The sequence below is a fragment of the Sceloporus occidentalis genome, unplaced genomic scaffold (assembly GCF_023333645.1).
Source record: "Sceloporus occidentalis isolate IW3139 unplaced genomic scaffold, rSceOcc1.0.p SCAF_87, whole genome shotgun sequence".
In the NCBI taxonomy this organism is placed as follows: domain Eukaryota; kingdom Metazoa; phylum Chordata; class Lepidosauria; order Squamata; family Phrynosomatidae; genus Sceloporus; species Sceloporus occidentalis.
In genome coordinates this window covers 1868258-1882887 of record NW_028317067.1, presented here as the reverse complement: position 1 = coordinate 1882887, position 14630 = coordinate 1868258, and the positions used below count along the sequence as shown (strand labels likewise).

At 38.3% G+C, this 14630-nt stretch overlaps 1 protein-coding gene across 1 annotated transcript; it reads left to right on the top strand.

Annotated features, from left to right (window-relative positions):
• Positions 1-1300: 1300 nt before the first annotated feature.
• LOC149284893 (myosin-4-like) lies at positions 1301-12693 on the top strand. The gene is made up of 39 exons (XM_089496171.1): positions 1301-1492; positions 1572-1715; positions 2179-2335; positions 2458-2485; positions 2575-2689; positions 3132-3224; positions 3307-3370; positions 3459-3557; positions 3729-3832; positions 3968-4106; positions 4261-4379; positions 4464-4613; positions 4701-4871; positions 4960-5266; positions 5360-5424; positions 5774-5861; positions 5960-6077; positions 6392-6515; positions 6600-6736; positions 6829-7084; positions 7188-7430; positions 7522-7698; positions 7804-7949; positions 8037-8127; positions 8208-8597; positions 8679-8805; positions 8952-9070; positions 9216-9412; positions 9487-9670; positions 9755-9920; positions 10168-10292; positions 10418-10726; positions 10917-11120; positions 11208-11333; positions 11421-11591; positions 11672-11776; positions 11995-12090; positions 12271-12405; positions 12676-12693. Exons 1-39 carry the CDS (start codon positions 1307-1309, stop codon positions 12691-12693), a joined length of 5793 nt encoding a protein of 1930 aa, XP_089352297.1. The 5' UTR covers positions 1301-1306.
• The last annotated feature ends 1937 nt before the right edge of the window (positions 12694-14630 follow it).

The following is a 14630-nucleotide window of genomic DNA, read 5'->3' as shown; positions in this document are numbered from 1 at the left end:
GATTATTTAACATACATTTTTCCTACATGGGCCGGAACTGACTACAAGAAAATACTTTTCTCACTTCTCTAACATAGAAGAGCAAAAGCCAAATTATATCATAGATGCATAACACATACTGTTTAGTTCTTGGCTAATCTTTCATGATTAAATTATGCTTATTCACTTCTAGAACAGATCTTTTATGATTTCAAATCTATAGCAATCTGTAAAAAAAAATCCTGGTTTTTTTATAACAATGTCTACCATTTGTTGAATTTATTTCATTAGTCTCACTCTCCTTCTTTTCAGGGGGGGACATCCGACTTTTTCTTCCTGTCATCACTGAAGGGTAAGCCCATTAAAAGTAACGTCTTTTTTTTCTTATAATATTAAAACTTTCTTCTCTTTCTTGTGTCGAAACATGAAGTTTGTATGAGAAAGACTTGTGTAAGATAAGCCATGCTTCTTTCTATGCATCAGAACCCTAGCAGCTCAAGCAAACTACATTGCTGATGGAACTTTACGGGAAACCACTGGGTTTAGTGCTAAACCTAGATGAAACAGTGGAAGGTACTGGTATTGTAAATGTATGATGCCAGTACCTGTTCACATGTCACTATTATCTGACTGATGCCAATGGCGTGGAGATGATATTTGATGCCCAGGCTGCCCTTATTTTAAGATTTTGGGCCATTACTAGACATTACATAAGTAGCAGTGTATACCATTACAGGTTCCATTTTGGCGTTGGACAGAATGACATAAAATATTTTGTTGGATTAGTGGGCTGGGTAGCTGGGCTTGCACCTTTGGCTGAAGGGACAGCTCTCAGAACAGAACTTTAAATTAAATAAAGGGTAGAAAATTAACTGCGTGTTGTGTGGCAGGAGTTTTCTAGATGTTGTAGGACTACAATTGACATGAGCAGTTACACAAAATATGTCCAAGTGTGGCTGGAAGAACAACGTGAGAGTTGTAGAGTTGTAGATAGTTGTAGAAGTGGGCTACTCTTGCCATTAAAATGTACCAAATCAAACCAATAGAGGGGAATACAATATATTTAAAATTTTGTATTATGAAAAAGCCTCATAATTTGGATGGATTTGTGGTTACACGTTTAAAGAGGAAACAAGAGTGTAGTGGAGGTTGTCTACATCTGGTTTACAACTGAATGATAGAATCAGAGCTTTAATGTCATATGACAATTACAATTACCAATTGTTTCTACGCATTTACCTATTTATACATTGAAGTCGAAATGTAATTCACAGAAATATATGCCTTGCAGGTACAAACACCAGCAATCATGTCGGGCGACGGGGAGATGTCAGTCTTTGGACCGGCTGCTCCTTTTCTCCGTAAATCAGATAAAGAAAGATTGGAGGCCCAGAACAGGCCTTTCGATGCCAAGAACACCTGCTTTGTAGACGATCAAAAAGAACTCTACGTCAAAGGTTTAGTCACAGCCCGGGAAGACGGAAAACTCACTGTGAAGACCGAAGATGGAAAGGTAATTTGAAGAGTTATTTAACATTGTTTGTGGTAGCTGCTGGTGATACATTCAAATTAACCTTTTTTCTTTATTCCAGACCCTAACTGTGAAAGAAAGCCAAGTTTACCCACAAAATCCTCCCAAGTATGACAAGATTGAAGACATGGCCATGATGACCCATCTGAATGAAGCCTCTGTGCTGTATAACCTCAAAGAACGTTATGCTGCATGGATGATCTATGTAAGTTTGTATTTGCCCGCCTCATATGTATCATAGAAAATCTGATGTGTTTCTAATGCACAGTGCTATAGCTACTTATAATTGTAGTTACAGGTGTTAATGCCAACAAAAAATTGCATGCAGCTTCCTAATACCCATAAACACCTACAGAATTAGACTAAAATTCTATATTTGTATTCTTTGCAAAAATGTAGCGCGCATTGTGTATTGATTCAATAAATATGCTTTTAACAATAATTTACTCTAATTTAATATTAACAATATTATTATTTCTTTTTGAAAATAGACCGCCAGATTAAACATAATATAATAATCATCAATATATTTTTTTTTCTTGAGTAACAATACAGTTCGGCACAATTTTTCATTAAATGGGCTTGAGTTGTTTGTTCTTTTGTTTTCCAGAAATCATTATTTATTATGTACAGATCAGACAGTATAAAATGTTTAATTGTTTATTTAGACCTATTCTGGCCTTTTCTGCGTCACTGTAAACCCCTACAAGTGGCTCCCAGTGTACAACCCTGAGGTTGTTGCCGGCTACAGAGGAAAGAAGCGTATGGAAGCTCCACCACACATCTTCTCCATCTCTGATAACGCCTATCAGTCCATGTTAACAGGTACTTAGCCTTACTTTATAGTAAAACTGATTGTGATTTTAAAAAATATATAGAATTTAAAAATATACATAGACTATAGACTATGATTTACCTACTATAAATGCCCATCTTTTACTTTGCAGATCGTGAAAATCAGTCTATCCTGATCACGTAAGTAAAATGTGTTATTATTTGTTTAAATTAAGCCATTTATTTGCATGTTCTACAAAGTCATTTATAACTCTTTATTTAATCCCCAGTGGAGAATCTGGTGCAGGAAAAACTGTGAACACAAAACGTGTCATCCAGTACTTTGCAACAATTGCTGCTATTGGAGACAGTGGGAAAAAGAAGGAGCTAGCCAACAGTATGAAGGTAATATTTTAGAGCATCAGCTGTAGTCAACTATAACACTCCAGAAATAGAATGCTACACATACCAATACACTCATCACAGCTCTTCTTCCAGATGATTTCATTCTCCAATATGTCCCATTTAAGCTTTTTTCCCCTGACTCATATAACAGAAACAGAATTTGATAAGAACCATGTCGTCCATCCATTTTTTTTCTAACATAACACTCAGGTCTTAATCAGTTCTTGATCATTTTTTATGGAGGGGGTTCCTTGCCTCTGCGTTCCATTTTTCTTCCATCCTCCCCTGTATTTTTCCAGTTTCCTCTTCCATCACCTTATCCAATCCTGTTTCCTTTTATTGTTCTTAAAATGATCCCTATTTGTGTCTTTAATGTGAAGGGCCAAGGCTAATATCAAAGTTGAACTAGTCTACCATATTAATACATGTTTAACTTTGACAGGGAACTCTGGAAGATCAAATTATCCAGGCCAACCCTCTCCTGGAAGCCTTCGGTAATGCCAAGACATTGAGAAATGATAACTCTTCTCGCTTCGTAAGTAATATTCTCTTCTTCCTCAAGCCATATAATTTCCCCGTTGTTACTTTATTTTCTGAACTTTCATTGTCACTTTTAGGGTAAATTCATCAGAATCCACTTCGGAACTTCTGGAAAACTGTCTTCAGCAGATATTGAAACATGTAAGATACTGTGTACATTTCTGATTTGTTTCTTTTTACTCTGTTTCCATCATTTCATGTGATCATTCATGAATATTTCTTTATGCAGATCTGCTGGAAAAATCCAGAGTAACCTTCCAGCTGTCTGCTGAGAGAAGCTACCATATCTTCTACCAGATCCTGACAAACAAGAAACCAGAAGTCGTTGGTAATTAAAACTATTTTCACGTCTCCAAAACAAGTTAAACAACTAGATTCATCTGGGCAGTATATATATCATGGTCCTGTAATAAACAAATAATACTTACCCCATAAATCATAATAATCATTATGTCATAATGCTACTACTGTACTGTATGTTTTGCTTTCTTTTCTTTAGAAATGCTTCTTGTTACAACCAACCCATACGACTACCCTTCCATCAGCCAAGGTGAGATTGTTGTGAAGAGTATCGATGATGAAGAGGAACTGTTGGCCACTGACGTAAGTATTATCAATTATTGATGTATATCACACCATCCTATTCCACAGCAGTATATTACAATATCTGTAGGAAAACATCTTTGGAATAATACTATGAATACAGGTTTCATTTTTATACTTGTTTAACCCCCACAGTCTGCCATTGACATCTTGGGCTTCAACGGAGAAGAAAAGAATGGCATCTACAAACTGACAGGCGCTGTCATGCACCATGGTAACATGAAATTCAAGCAGAAGCAAAGAGAAGAGCAGGCTGAACCTGATGGCACAGAAGGTTTGTATCAGTTGACATGAAACAGACATTCACTATCTATATTCATATCCATGATTTATCCTTTGTACAGTTTGTCCATATTATACATATATATATATATATATATATATATATATATATATATATATATATATTTTGCATCTTTACCTTTCAGTTGCTGACAAAATTGCTTATCTGATGGGCTTAAACTCTTCCGATTTGCTAAAGGCTCTGTGCTACCCAAGAGTAAAGGTCGGCAATGAGTTTGTCACAAAAGGACAGACTGTTCCACAGGTATTTATTCATTAAATATTGAAATATTTCTCTTGATCGACTCTGTTAATGACCTGAAACTATTAAAATGACTGTGTTTTTCAGGTTCACAACTCTGTTGGTGCCCTCTGCAAGTCCGTGTTTGAGAAATTGTTCTTGTGGATGGTCACACGTATCAACCAGCAGCTGGACACTAAACAACCAAGACAGTTCTTCATTGGTGTCCTGGATATTGCTGGTTTTGAAATCTTTGATGTAAGTCCATATTCATTTAAATGTCCTTTATTATTTTTCTGGAACAAATAGCCAACATATTATAAAACCACTTTCTACCATCTACAGTTCAACAGCTTGGAGCAGCTCTGCATCAACTTCACCAATGAAAAACTGCAGCAGTTCTTCAACCATCACATGTTCGTCCTGGAACAGGAAGAATACAAAAAGGAAGGCATTGACTGGGAATTCATTGACTTCGGTATGGATCTCGCTGCCTGTATTGAGCTCATTGAGAAGGTGGGTTCCTGAGATGAAAACTACCCAACTAGCCATAAAACATTACTCGGTGACACTGATATAAGCTCACTAATGTTTTTCCTTTCAGCCAATGGGTATCTTTTCAATCCTTGAAGAAGAGTGCATGTTCCCCAAGGCCACTGACACCTCGTTCAAGAACAAGCTGTATGAACAACATCTTGGCAAGTGCAAGAACTTTGAGAAGCCCAAGCCTGGCAAAGGAAAGGCTGAAGCTCACTTCTCTCTGGTCCACTATGCTGGTACCGTGGATTACAACATCTCTGGCTGGCTGGAGAAGAACAAGGATCCGCTCAATGAGTCTGTTGTCCAGCTGTACCAGAAATCACCAATGAAGCTCTTGTCCTTCCTCTATTCAAGCTATGCTAATCCTGATGGTGGGTATTGGACATCTGCCCTGAAAATATGCAGAGAACTGGTCCACGCACCTATTTAATATTATATCATTATTTTTAATTTCCTTTAAACAGCCGAAGCAAAGAGTGGAAAGAAGAAGAAGGGATCTTCCTTCCAAACTGTCTCTGCTTTATTCAGGGTCAGTATATTTTTATTTGATGCATAACTTAAGAATAATAATAATATTTTTAAATAAACAAAAAATGTAAAAGATATCCTATTTAAATAATTGAATGATCCAATACAAGTGGAAATAAAATGTTTTTTATTTAACACCATTCTATATATATAAAATGGTGTTAAATAAGCCTGTCTGCATGCTACATGGGGATAAAAATGTGGCCACACATATCCAGCCGCTGGTCTTAAAATGCCAGGGCCACCTTGTGAGCGACAATCTGGCCTTGTGTGGGTTTTATAAGCATTCTTGTGTACGCGAGCTGAGATTGCTATGTAGGAGAACTGATTTGCTTTGCAATGTTCCCCAGGAAAATCTGAACAAGTTGATGAGCACCCTGAGGAGCACTCACCCACACTTTGTGCGTTGTCTCATTCCAAATGAGAGCAAGACTCCTGGTAAAGATTTTGGTTACATGTATTATTTTTATATACACTCAGATTCCTCTCCAGGATGAGTGTCCCTAATGTGATAAAACTGCAATTTCCACACACAGGTATCATGGAGAACCATCTGATCATCCACCAGCTGAGATGTAACGGTGTGCTGGAAGGTATAAGAATCTGCAGAAAAGGATTCCCCAGCAGGATCCTCTATGGTGACTTCAAACAACGGTGATTTTCCTTAATTTAATACATTGTGTTATATTTCTTATTGTTTTGAAACTGCATGCAATAATAAAAGCCACCAAACTTTCAGAATCTATAAGTTAAAAGATAATACATAATCAGCTATTTGGATGCATTTGAAACAAAATATATTGGGAATGGTTATATTATTTTCTACAGTTGCTACATTCCATTAAGTTCACAAGTTAAACTTCCATCTACAATACAGACAAAATGTGATCATCATCCTCATCAAATCACATTATTGCTTAGTAAACTCATGAAGATGTTAATCTTCTCTCTATCTTTTTTAAATGAAGTTATAAAGTGTTGAACGCCAGCGCAATTCCAGACGGGCAGTTTATTGACAGCAAGAAGGCTTCTGAGAAGCTGCTTGGCTCTATTGATATTGATCACACTCAATACAAATTTGGCCACACAAAGGTATAAAACATGTATTACAGCATTTAAAGTTATATTGCATGATTCTTTTTTAGAACATTTAATCATAAACTTACTGCTTTGCAGGTGTTCTTTAAAGCTGGTCTTCTGGGTACCCTGGAAGAAATGAGAGATGACAAGTTAGCACAACTTATTACCCGCACTCAAGCTCTTTGCAGAGGTTTCTTGATGAGAACAGAGTTCAAGAAAATGGTCGAAAGAAGGTAGTAATCTATTTCCCTGAAAACAAAAATAGTCTGTGGAAGCAGTTACCATCCAACAAAAACTTACTCTTTAACCCTCTAATCTCAAATAGGGAGGCAATATTCCTTATTCAGTACAATCTCAGGTCATTCATGAATGTCAAACACTGGCCATGGATGAAACTGTACTTCAAGATTAAACCTCTTTTGAAGAGTGCTGAAACTGAGAAGGAGATGGCAAACATGAAGGAAGAGTTTGAGAAGACCAAGGAAGCCCTTGTGAAATCAGAAGCTAAAAAGAAGGAACTAGAAGAGAAAATGGTTTCCCTACTGCAGGAGAAGAATGATTTACTGCTGCAGGTCCAGTCAGTAAGTACAAAATAAATACTGGTATGTCTGTCTGTCTATCTAGCTATCTATCCCTGCAAAAGATGGCAATGCACCTTTGTAATATACATCTGTATCTCAACAGGAAGGTGAAACTTTGGCTGATGCAGAAGAAAGGTGTGAAGGCCTCATCAAGAACAAAATCCAATTGGAATCTAAAATCAAAGAAATTACAGAGAGACTTGAAGATGAAGAAGAAAGCAATGCTGAACTCACAGCCAAGAAGAGGAAACTTGAAGATGAATGCTCTGAGCTGAAGAAAGACATTGATGACTTGGAACTCACCTTGGCCAAAGTAGAAAAGGAAAAGCATGCCACAGAGAACAAAGTATGAAAAATATCAATGCAATCCCACATGTCATACTTACTGCTTGACAAGAACAGAGATTTTCATTTAATGCTTCTCATTTTAACTTTAGGTTAAGAACCTTACAGAGGAAATGGCAACACTTGATGAGAATATCTCCAAGGTTAGCAAGGAGAAGAAAGCACTCCAAGAGGCTCACCAGCAAACACTTGATGACCTGCAGGCTGAGGAGGACAAAGTCAATACCTTGTCAAAGGCCAAGACTAAGCTGGAACAGCAAGTAGATGACGTAAGCACGTGTTTAAAATAGTGTTTAATTTACATTATCAGAATCTACAAACATTATTAAGGTTTATAACTAAGACTGGAACACAACATACTTTTAACTTTATAGCTGGAAGGTTCTCTGGAACAAGAAAAGAAGCTTCGTCTTGACCTTGAAAGATCCAAAAGGAAACTTGAAGGTGATCTGAAGCTTTCCCAGGAAACTGTAATGGATCTTGAAAATGACAAACAGCAAACTGAGGAAAAACTCAAGAAGTTTGTATTATTTCTTTTTTTTTATTATTATTATTCGTTCAGTACTTTCAAATGAGTGACTTAATGTCTTCCATGTATCTTATACAGGAAGGAATTTGAAATTAGCCAGCTCCAAAGCAAAATAGAAGATGAGCAGTCTCTTGGATCTCAGTTGCAGAAGAAGATCAAGGAACTTCAGGTATATCTGTTTCTATCAAATCATTCACTTTTGTAATCGATATTTTAGATTCTGTGTAGTAATCAGTTATGGTTCTTCAGGCTCGCATTGAAGAACTTGAGGAGGAAATTGAAGCAGAACGTGCAGCACGTGCAAAGGTTGAGAAACAGAGGGCTGATCTCTCCAGGGAACTAGAAGAGATTAGCGAAAGACTTGAAGAGGCTGGAGGTGCAACATCTGCTCAGATTGAGATGAACAAGAAACGTGAAGCTGAGTTCCAGAAACTGAGACGTGACTTGGAAGAAGCCACCCTTCAACATGAAGCCACCGCTGCTGCTCTGCGCAAAAAGCAAGCAGACAGCGTTGCTGAACTTGGGGAACAAATTGATAACCTGCAGCGTGTCAAGCAAAAGCTGGAGAAAGAGAAGAGTGAGTTTAAGATGGAGATTGATGATCTCGCCAGCAACCTTGAGAACATCTCTAAATCCAAGGTCAGTTTATTTTATTTTTTTCACTCTGTTATAATTGCATTTTAAGTATATAAGTCTTAATACCAATACTTGTCCTTATAGGCCAACCTTGAAAAAGTAAACCGTGTGCTTGAAGATCAACTCAGTGAAGTGAAGGCAAAGGACGATGAGAACCAGCGCCTTCTCAATGATCTCACTGCTCAAAGAGCTCGCTTCCAAACTGAGAACGGTACTTAAAATATTTAATGTTATGAATAGATTTAGCATAAGAGGAGTAAGGCATACCTTAAACTTTTTAACCTGTTGTAAGTCCTTTTTTTGTTGTTACAATAGAAATGTAAACAGTGTCCTATTATATCTTCTAACTGCTTCCAGGTGAACTTTCCCGTCAGCTTGAAGAGAGAGAATCACTGATTTCACAGCTCTCAAGAGGCAAGCAAGGATTTACCCAACAAGTAGAAGAACTCAAGAGACAATTGGAGGAGGAATCAAAGGTAACTCCAAAATGTCTAAATCTGGGTACATAAGATAAAGTGCATTTTGATTATGAAGTATTGTCTTTAATATATCTCAAGCAACAATGTGTTTACAAAAATATAATTTTATTATAACACATAAAGGTTAACATTATTTTCTCAGGCTAAGAATGCTCTCGCTCATGCCCTGCAATCCTCTCGTCACGACAACGATTTGCTCCGTGAGCAATATGAGGAGGAACAAGAAGCCAAGGCTGAGCTTCAACGCTCTTTGTCCAAAGCAAATGGCGAAGTTGCTCAATGGAGGACCAAATATGAGACTGATGCCATTCAGCGCACAGAGGAGCTGGAGGAGGCCAAGTATGTTCTTACAAAACAAATCTGATGTAAATGACCGTTTAAATAGTTTACTAACAATGTTGATGCATTTACAGGAAGAAGCTTGCTCAGCGTTTACAGGATGCTGAAGAGCAGGTAGAGGCCGTGAACTCTAAATGCGCCTCCTTGGAAAAGACCAAGCAGAGGCTGCAGGCTGAGGTTGAGGACCTGATGGTTGATGTTGAGAGAGCAAACAGTGCAGCAGCTGCTCTGGATAAGAAGCAAAGGAACTTCGATAAGGTACAAAGAAAACATGATCCTGTTGTGGTTTCATGGCGAATGTATAAAATGCAGACCTTATAACGGTTCTGATTGATTTCAAAGGTCTTGGTAGAGTGGAAACAGAAGTATGAGGAGGGTCAGGCTGAGCTGGAGGCTGTTCAGAAGGAGTCCCGCACCCTGAGCACGGAAATCTTCAAGCTGAAGAACGCTTATGAAGAGGCCTTGGAACAAGTTGAAACCCTAAAACGGGAGAACAAGAACTTGCAACGTAAGTTTATTTTTTTCTCAGATGATATATGTTGTTCCCAGTGCTTTTTATATTGCACAAAGCAGATTTTTCCAGTGCTGAAATATATATTTGCAGCATATAGGGCACAGCTTAAATAAGATATTTGCAGCTTTCAGTGTTTCCATTTTTTTTTACTTTGTATAATGACCTTTGGCATTTAAACTGAAACACATTGGCAGTTTAGGTGAACATGACTGTGACATTTATTTGCCCATTTTGTTTTCAGAGGAGATCTCAGATCTGACTGAACAGATTGGCGAATCTGCAAAATCTGTTGTTGAACTAGAAAAAGCCAAGAAGCAGGTTGAGCAGGAAAAGAGTGATCTTCATGCTGCCCTGGAGGAAGCAGAGGTATTGATTTGATATCAGTGGAGCCATCTACTTTGTCCCCCCCCCCCCTTACTGCATTTTCTGTGATGGGAACTATTAGATAATATTAAAAACAATAATACATTTACCTTATGTTTTAATAAAAGGGATCTTTAGAACACGAAGAAGCCAAGATTCTGCGCATTCAGCTTGAACTGAACCAGGTGAAATCAGAGGTAGACAGGAAAATCGCAGAGAAGGATGAAGAGATTGAACAGCTGAAGAGGAACACCCAAAGAGTTATTGATACTCTGCAGAGCACCCTAGACTCTGAGATCAGAAGCAGAAACGATGCTCTGAGACTGAAGAAGAAGATGGAGGGAGACTTGAATGAGCTTGAAATCCAACTCAGCCATGCCAACCGCCAGGCTGCAGATGCACAGAAACAGCTCAGAAATATCCAGGCTCAGTACAAGGTACCCCTAGCATTATTTCCGTGATTAAGTATTTTAAATAAAAGAAAATATTTCCTTAAATGCTTCAGAGCCAGTTATTTCTGAAGGGTGGTAAAGATTTGTATACCTTTTGTCACTTTATGGAAATGAAAGGAGCCTTTATCTCATATAGTGTAACAAATTGCCTACTGTGTCATATTTTGTCTTATAGGAAGTCCAACTTCAGCTGGATGATTCACTCAGAGGACAGGAAGATCTGAAGGAACAGGTTGCTGTGATTGAACGTAGAAATAACCTGCAGCAAGCTGAAATTGAGGAAATGAGGTCTGCTCTGGAACAGACTGAGAGATCCCGCAAGATTGCAGAACAAGAGCTTCTCGATGCAAGCGAGCGTGTACAGCTTCTGCACTCACAGGTAAGACACATTCCACATAAACCAAATAATTCACATTAATGGAACATGTCTAAACCAGATATTAAACTGTTTTCTTCATTACTCCAGAACACCAGCCTAATCAACAGCAAGAAGAAGCTTGAGAGTGACATTGCCCAGCTCCAGAATGAGGCTGAGGAGTCTATCCAAGAATCCAGAAATGCTGAGGAGAAAGCTAAGAAAGCCATCACAGATGTATGTTTTACCTTTTAGCAGTCTACTTTTCATTCACTCAATTGTTTAAGTTGTTCTCACTCATTTATTTTATACATTTTACTGAAGGCTGCCCTGATGGCAGAGGAGCTGAAGAAGGAGCAGGACACCAGCGCTCACCTTGAGAGAATGAAGAAGAACCTTGAGCAGACCGTGAAGGACTTGCAACACCGTCTGGATGAAGCTGAGCAGTTGGCTTTGAAGGGAGGAAAGAAGCAGCTCCAGAAGCTTGAGTCTAGAGTATGTATAACAATATAGTAGTAGGATAAATGAGATTATATATATCTATTTAATGGTTTTTCTATTCATTTTATCCGTAGGTAAGAGAACTGGAAAATGAACTGGAAAATGAACAGAAGCGCGGTGTTGAAGCAGTAAAGGGTGTTCGCAAATATGAGAGAAGAGTGAAGGAGCTGACATATCAGGTAATCACAATAATCATTGGTTTCTACAATAAAAGTAAAACGTATACCGATAGGTTAGGTATAACTAAAACAACAGTGGTTTAAATACCACTTGTTCTAGAACTAGTTGATAAAATATATAACATTGTTCACATTATATTTTTAACCAAAGATATTTTTCATCTCTCAACATGTGACTGATCTTTGTAGAAAATCTATCATTTTTTTCCATCTTGCAGACAGAGGAAGACAGAAAGAATGTACTGAGACTGCAGGATCTGGTGGACAAACTGCAGCTGAAAGTAAAAGCCTACAAGAGGCAGGCCGAGGAATCTGTAAGTATTGAAAAACCGAATGGTTTTATTCAATTTCCTGGTTATAGACAATATTGTAGTTTCTAGTGTTGACAAACTTTAAAACCACTAAATGTACCGGCCTGGAATTTGCAGGTTGAAGTTTTCAACCACTTTCAGAGGATAATTGCTTACATATTTTCCCATTTTGCTCTTTCTCAGGAGGAACAAGCCAATATCCACTTGGGTCGTTTCAGGAAAGTGCAGCACGAGCTTGAAGAAGCTGAGGAGAGAGCAGACATTGCAGAGTCCCAAGTGAACAAGCTCAGAGTTAAGAGCCGTGATATTGGTGGCAAGGTATGCGTCTTGTCGTGCCCTTTACTTTGCATATGTTCCCATAATGAAACCGGTTTTTAGGGTTTATGAATAACTGTTTGTACTTTTCAAGGAATTAACAGATTCTCTATAGATAAGATGTAGGGAACATAACTGTCTCCAATGTCTTTATCAATGGTGCTGTAGAAATCAAAAACTGTACAATGGAAACCTTTATTGTTAGAGAAATAGTTTTTCGTATCCGAACACCACAACAGATATAAACTAATAGCTTTCTTACTTATTCTACAGAAGGAGAGTGAAGAATGAACAACCATGCGTGACAGAAGAGGGAGAAACTTGCAAAATGTGAATTTCTCTCATCTTTTACATTTCCCCCCAACTTTTCCCTTATAATATACCCCTACATAAATTTGATATTTGAAACTTTTAAGTACGTTGTCCTGTCTTCTTTTAGTTATTGCTAATTACCTGCATTAAAATAATGCTATGTATATTTTATCATCTAAGTTCATCTTTTGAGTAATCACATGCATTTGCTATACAGTTCATCCTCTACATTAAGCAAGGGTACAAATATTTCTTGACTCTGTTCAGCAGCTCCTCTAACCTTACATATTGTCAGTTGAACACATACATATATGTATCTTTTTATGCCTTCACCAATTCAACGTAAACTAAATTTAAACTACTAAAGAGCCTTTCATTCATAATGTGTCGGCTAACTGGTCCTGTGATAAGATTATTTTATGGAAGTCTGCAATCTTTCCACATAGGGATCAACCAAAGTAGTAAAATAGTTGCTCAAAAACAGCACATGGTGGATTTTCCACGCTCAACACACATTACAGTATTGCCCAACACTTCATATACTGCTTCATAGAATGAGAACATAAATAAATCATGACTGCTTAGGCCTATAGCCTCCATACAGAGATCAATAGAATACTTTTACTCTTCCCCAATAAGACACCAGACCACAGCTTTATTGAACAAATATTCACCGCCAGGCCAACTTGAGGACATTAACCACCTGCCAGCTGAAGGCTGATTCAGCACATTTTTATTTTTTTTATTTTTTTTGTATTTAAGTTTATTATACAAACTGATTATGATAAAACAGACATCAACCTGTTTTAGCAGGAGTATATAAATCGGTATTATCGCTACAGATAGACGATAAGCAGTACTGCGACGCAGCGCAGGGCAATACACGTTACGGTACGACTTCAGTTACGGAAAGCTCAGTAGAAGCAGTGTACAATTACATTTCCAGACGTGGCGCATATGGTTAGCACTTGGTGGAACATAACCTGGGGAAAAGGGGGGGGGTGCCGAGGAGAATGGGGCTAGTCTTCAGCCTCTAGACTGTCCTTGAGAGAGTAGTCTCTCAGCAGGCTGTGGATAAGCCTGCGGCAGTCACGGACTGTGACCTGCTCCCTCCTCAGCACCAGGCGGTTCCTGGCAAACCATAGAGCGTCCTTTACACAGCACATGAGACGCCAAGCATCCTCAATGGCGCTCTCCGTGTGTGTTCCTGTGATTCAGCACATGATGCAGTCACAGTCAACGAATACATCAAGAGCATCAAACCAGGTTTTACTCATCAACCCACACTGGCTTTGTCTCTGACAATTTCCACAGTTGCGGATACCATATAGTCCTCTTAGGCGCTGGCAAGGGGACCTCCAACCGAAGCTACGACTAAACAGGATATTAATCCATGTTAATCAACAGAGAAATTGAGTAACAAACCACTGCCAGCTGACGACCAAGTTAGCATGGTAGGCAGGTACACCCATCATATTCACCAAAAGCTTCACACCAGTTGTATTGGACATCACTGGATTGGTCTCAATTTACGCTGTTGTGGATACCAATATTAGTCTTCTTAGCAATCTGTTCCAGGCAGTAGGGAAGGAAAGTTACAGATCTTCTCCCTGCCTGATCCTGGTTAAAAATAAAGTAATAAAGTGTCACCTCAGCTTATATACCTGCATGATACAAAGTTGTAAACATGACCGATGAATGAGAGGAACACAAAGCATTACTGCATAGGACAGTCATATCCCCCTTCTCCACTGGTCCAGAAATGCTGCTTAGAGATCTGATATGCATCTTCTATAAGACGTGGTCATTTGTAATCAAAAAACCTACCATCTTATGTAAGAAGTGTTTTTCTTGACAAGAAAAGGTGATTCTGTCTTTTTGCCTGTGTTATTCAGTATTATTACTCCCCTTAAACA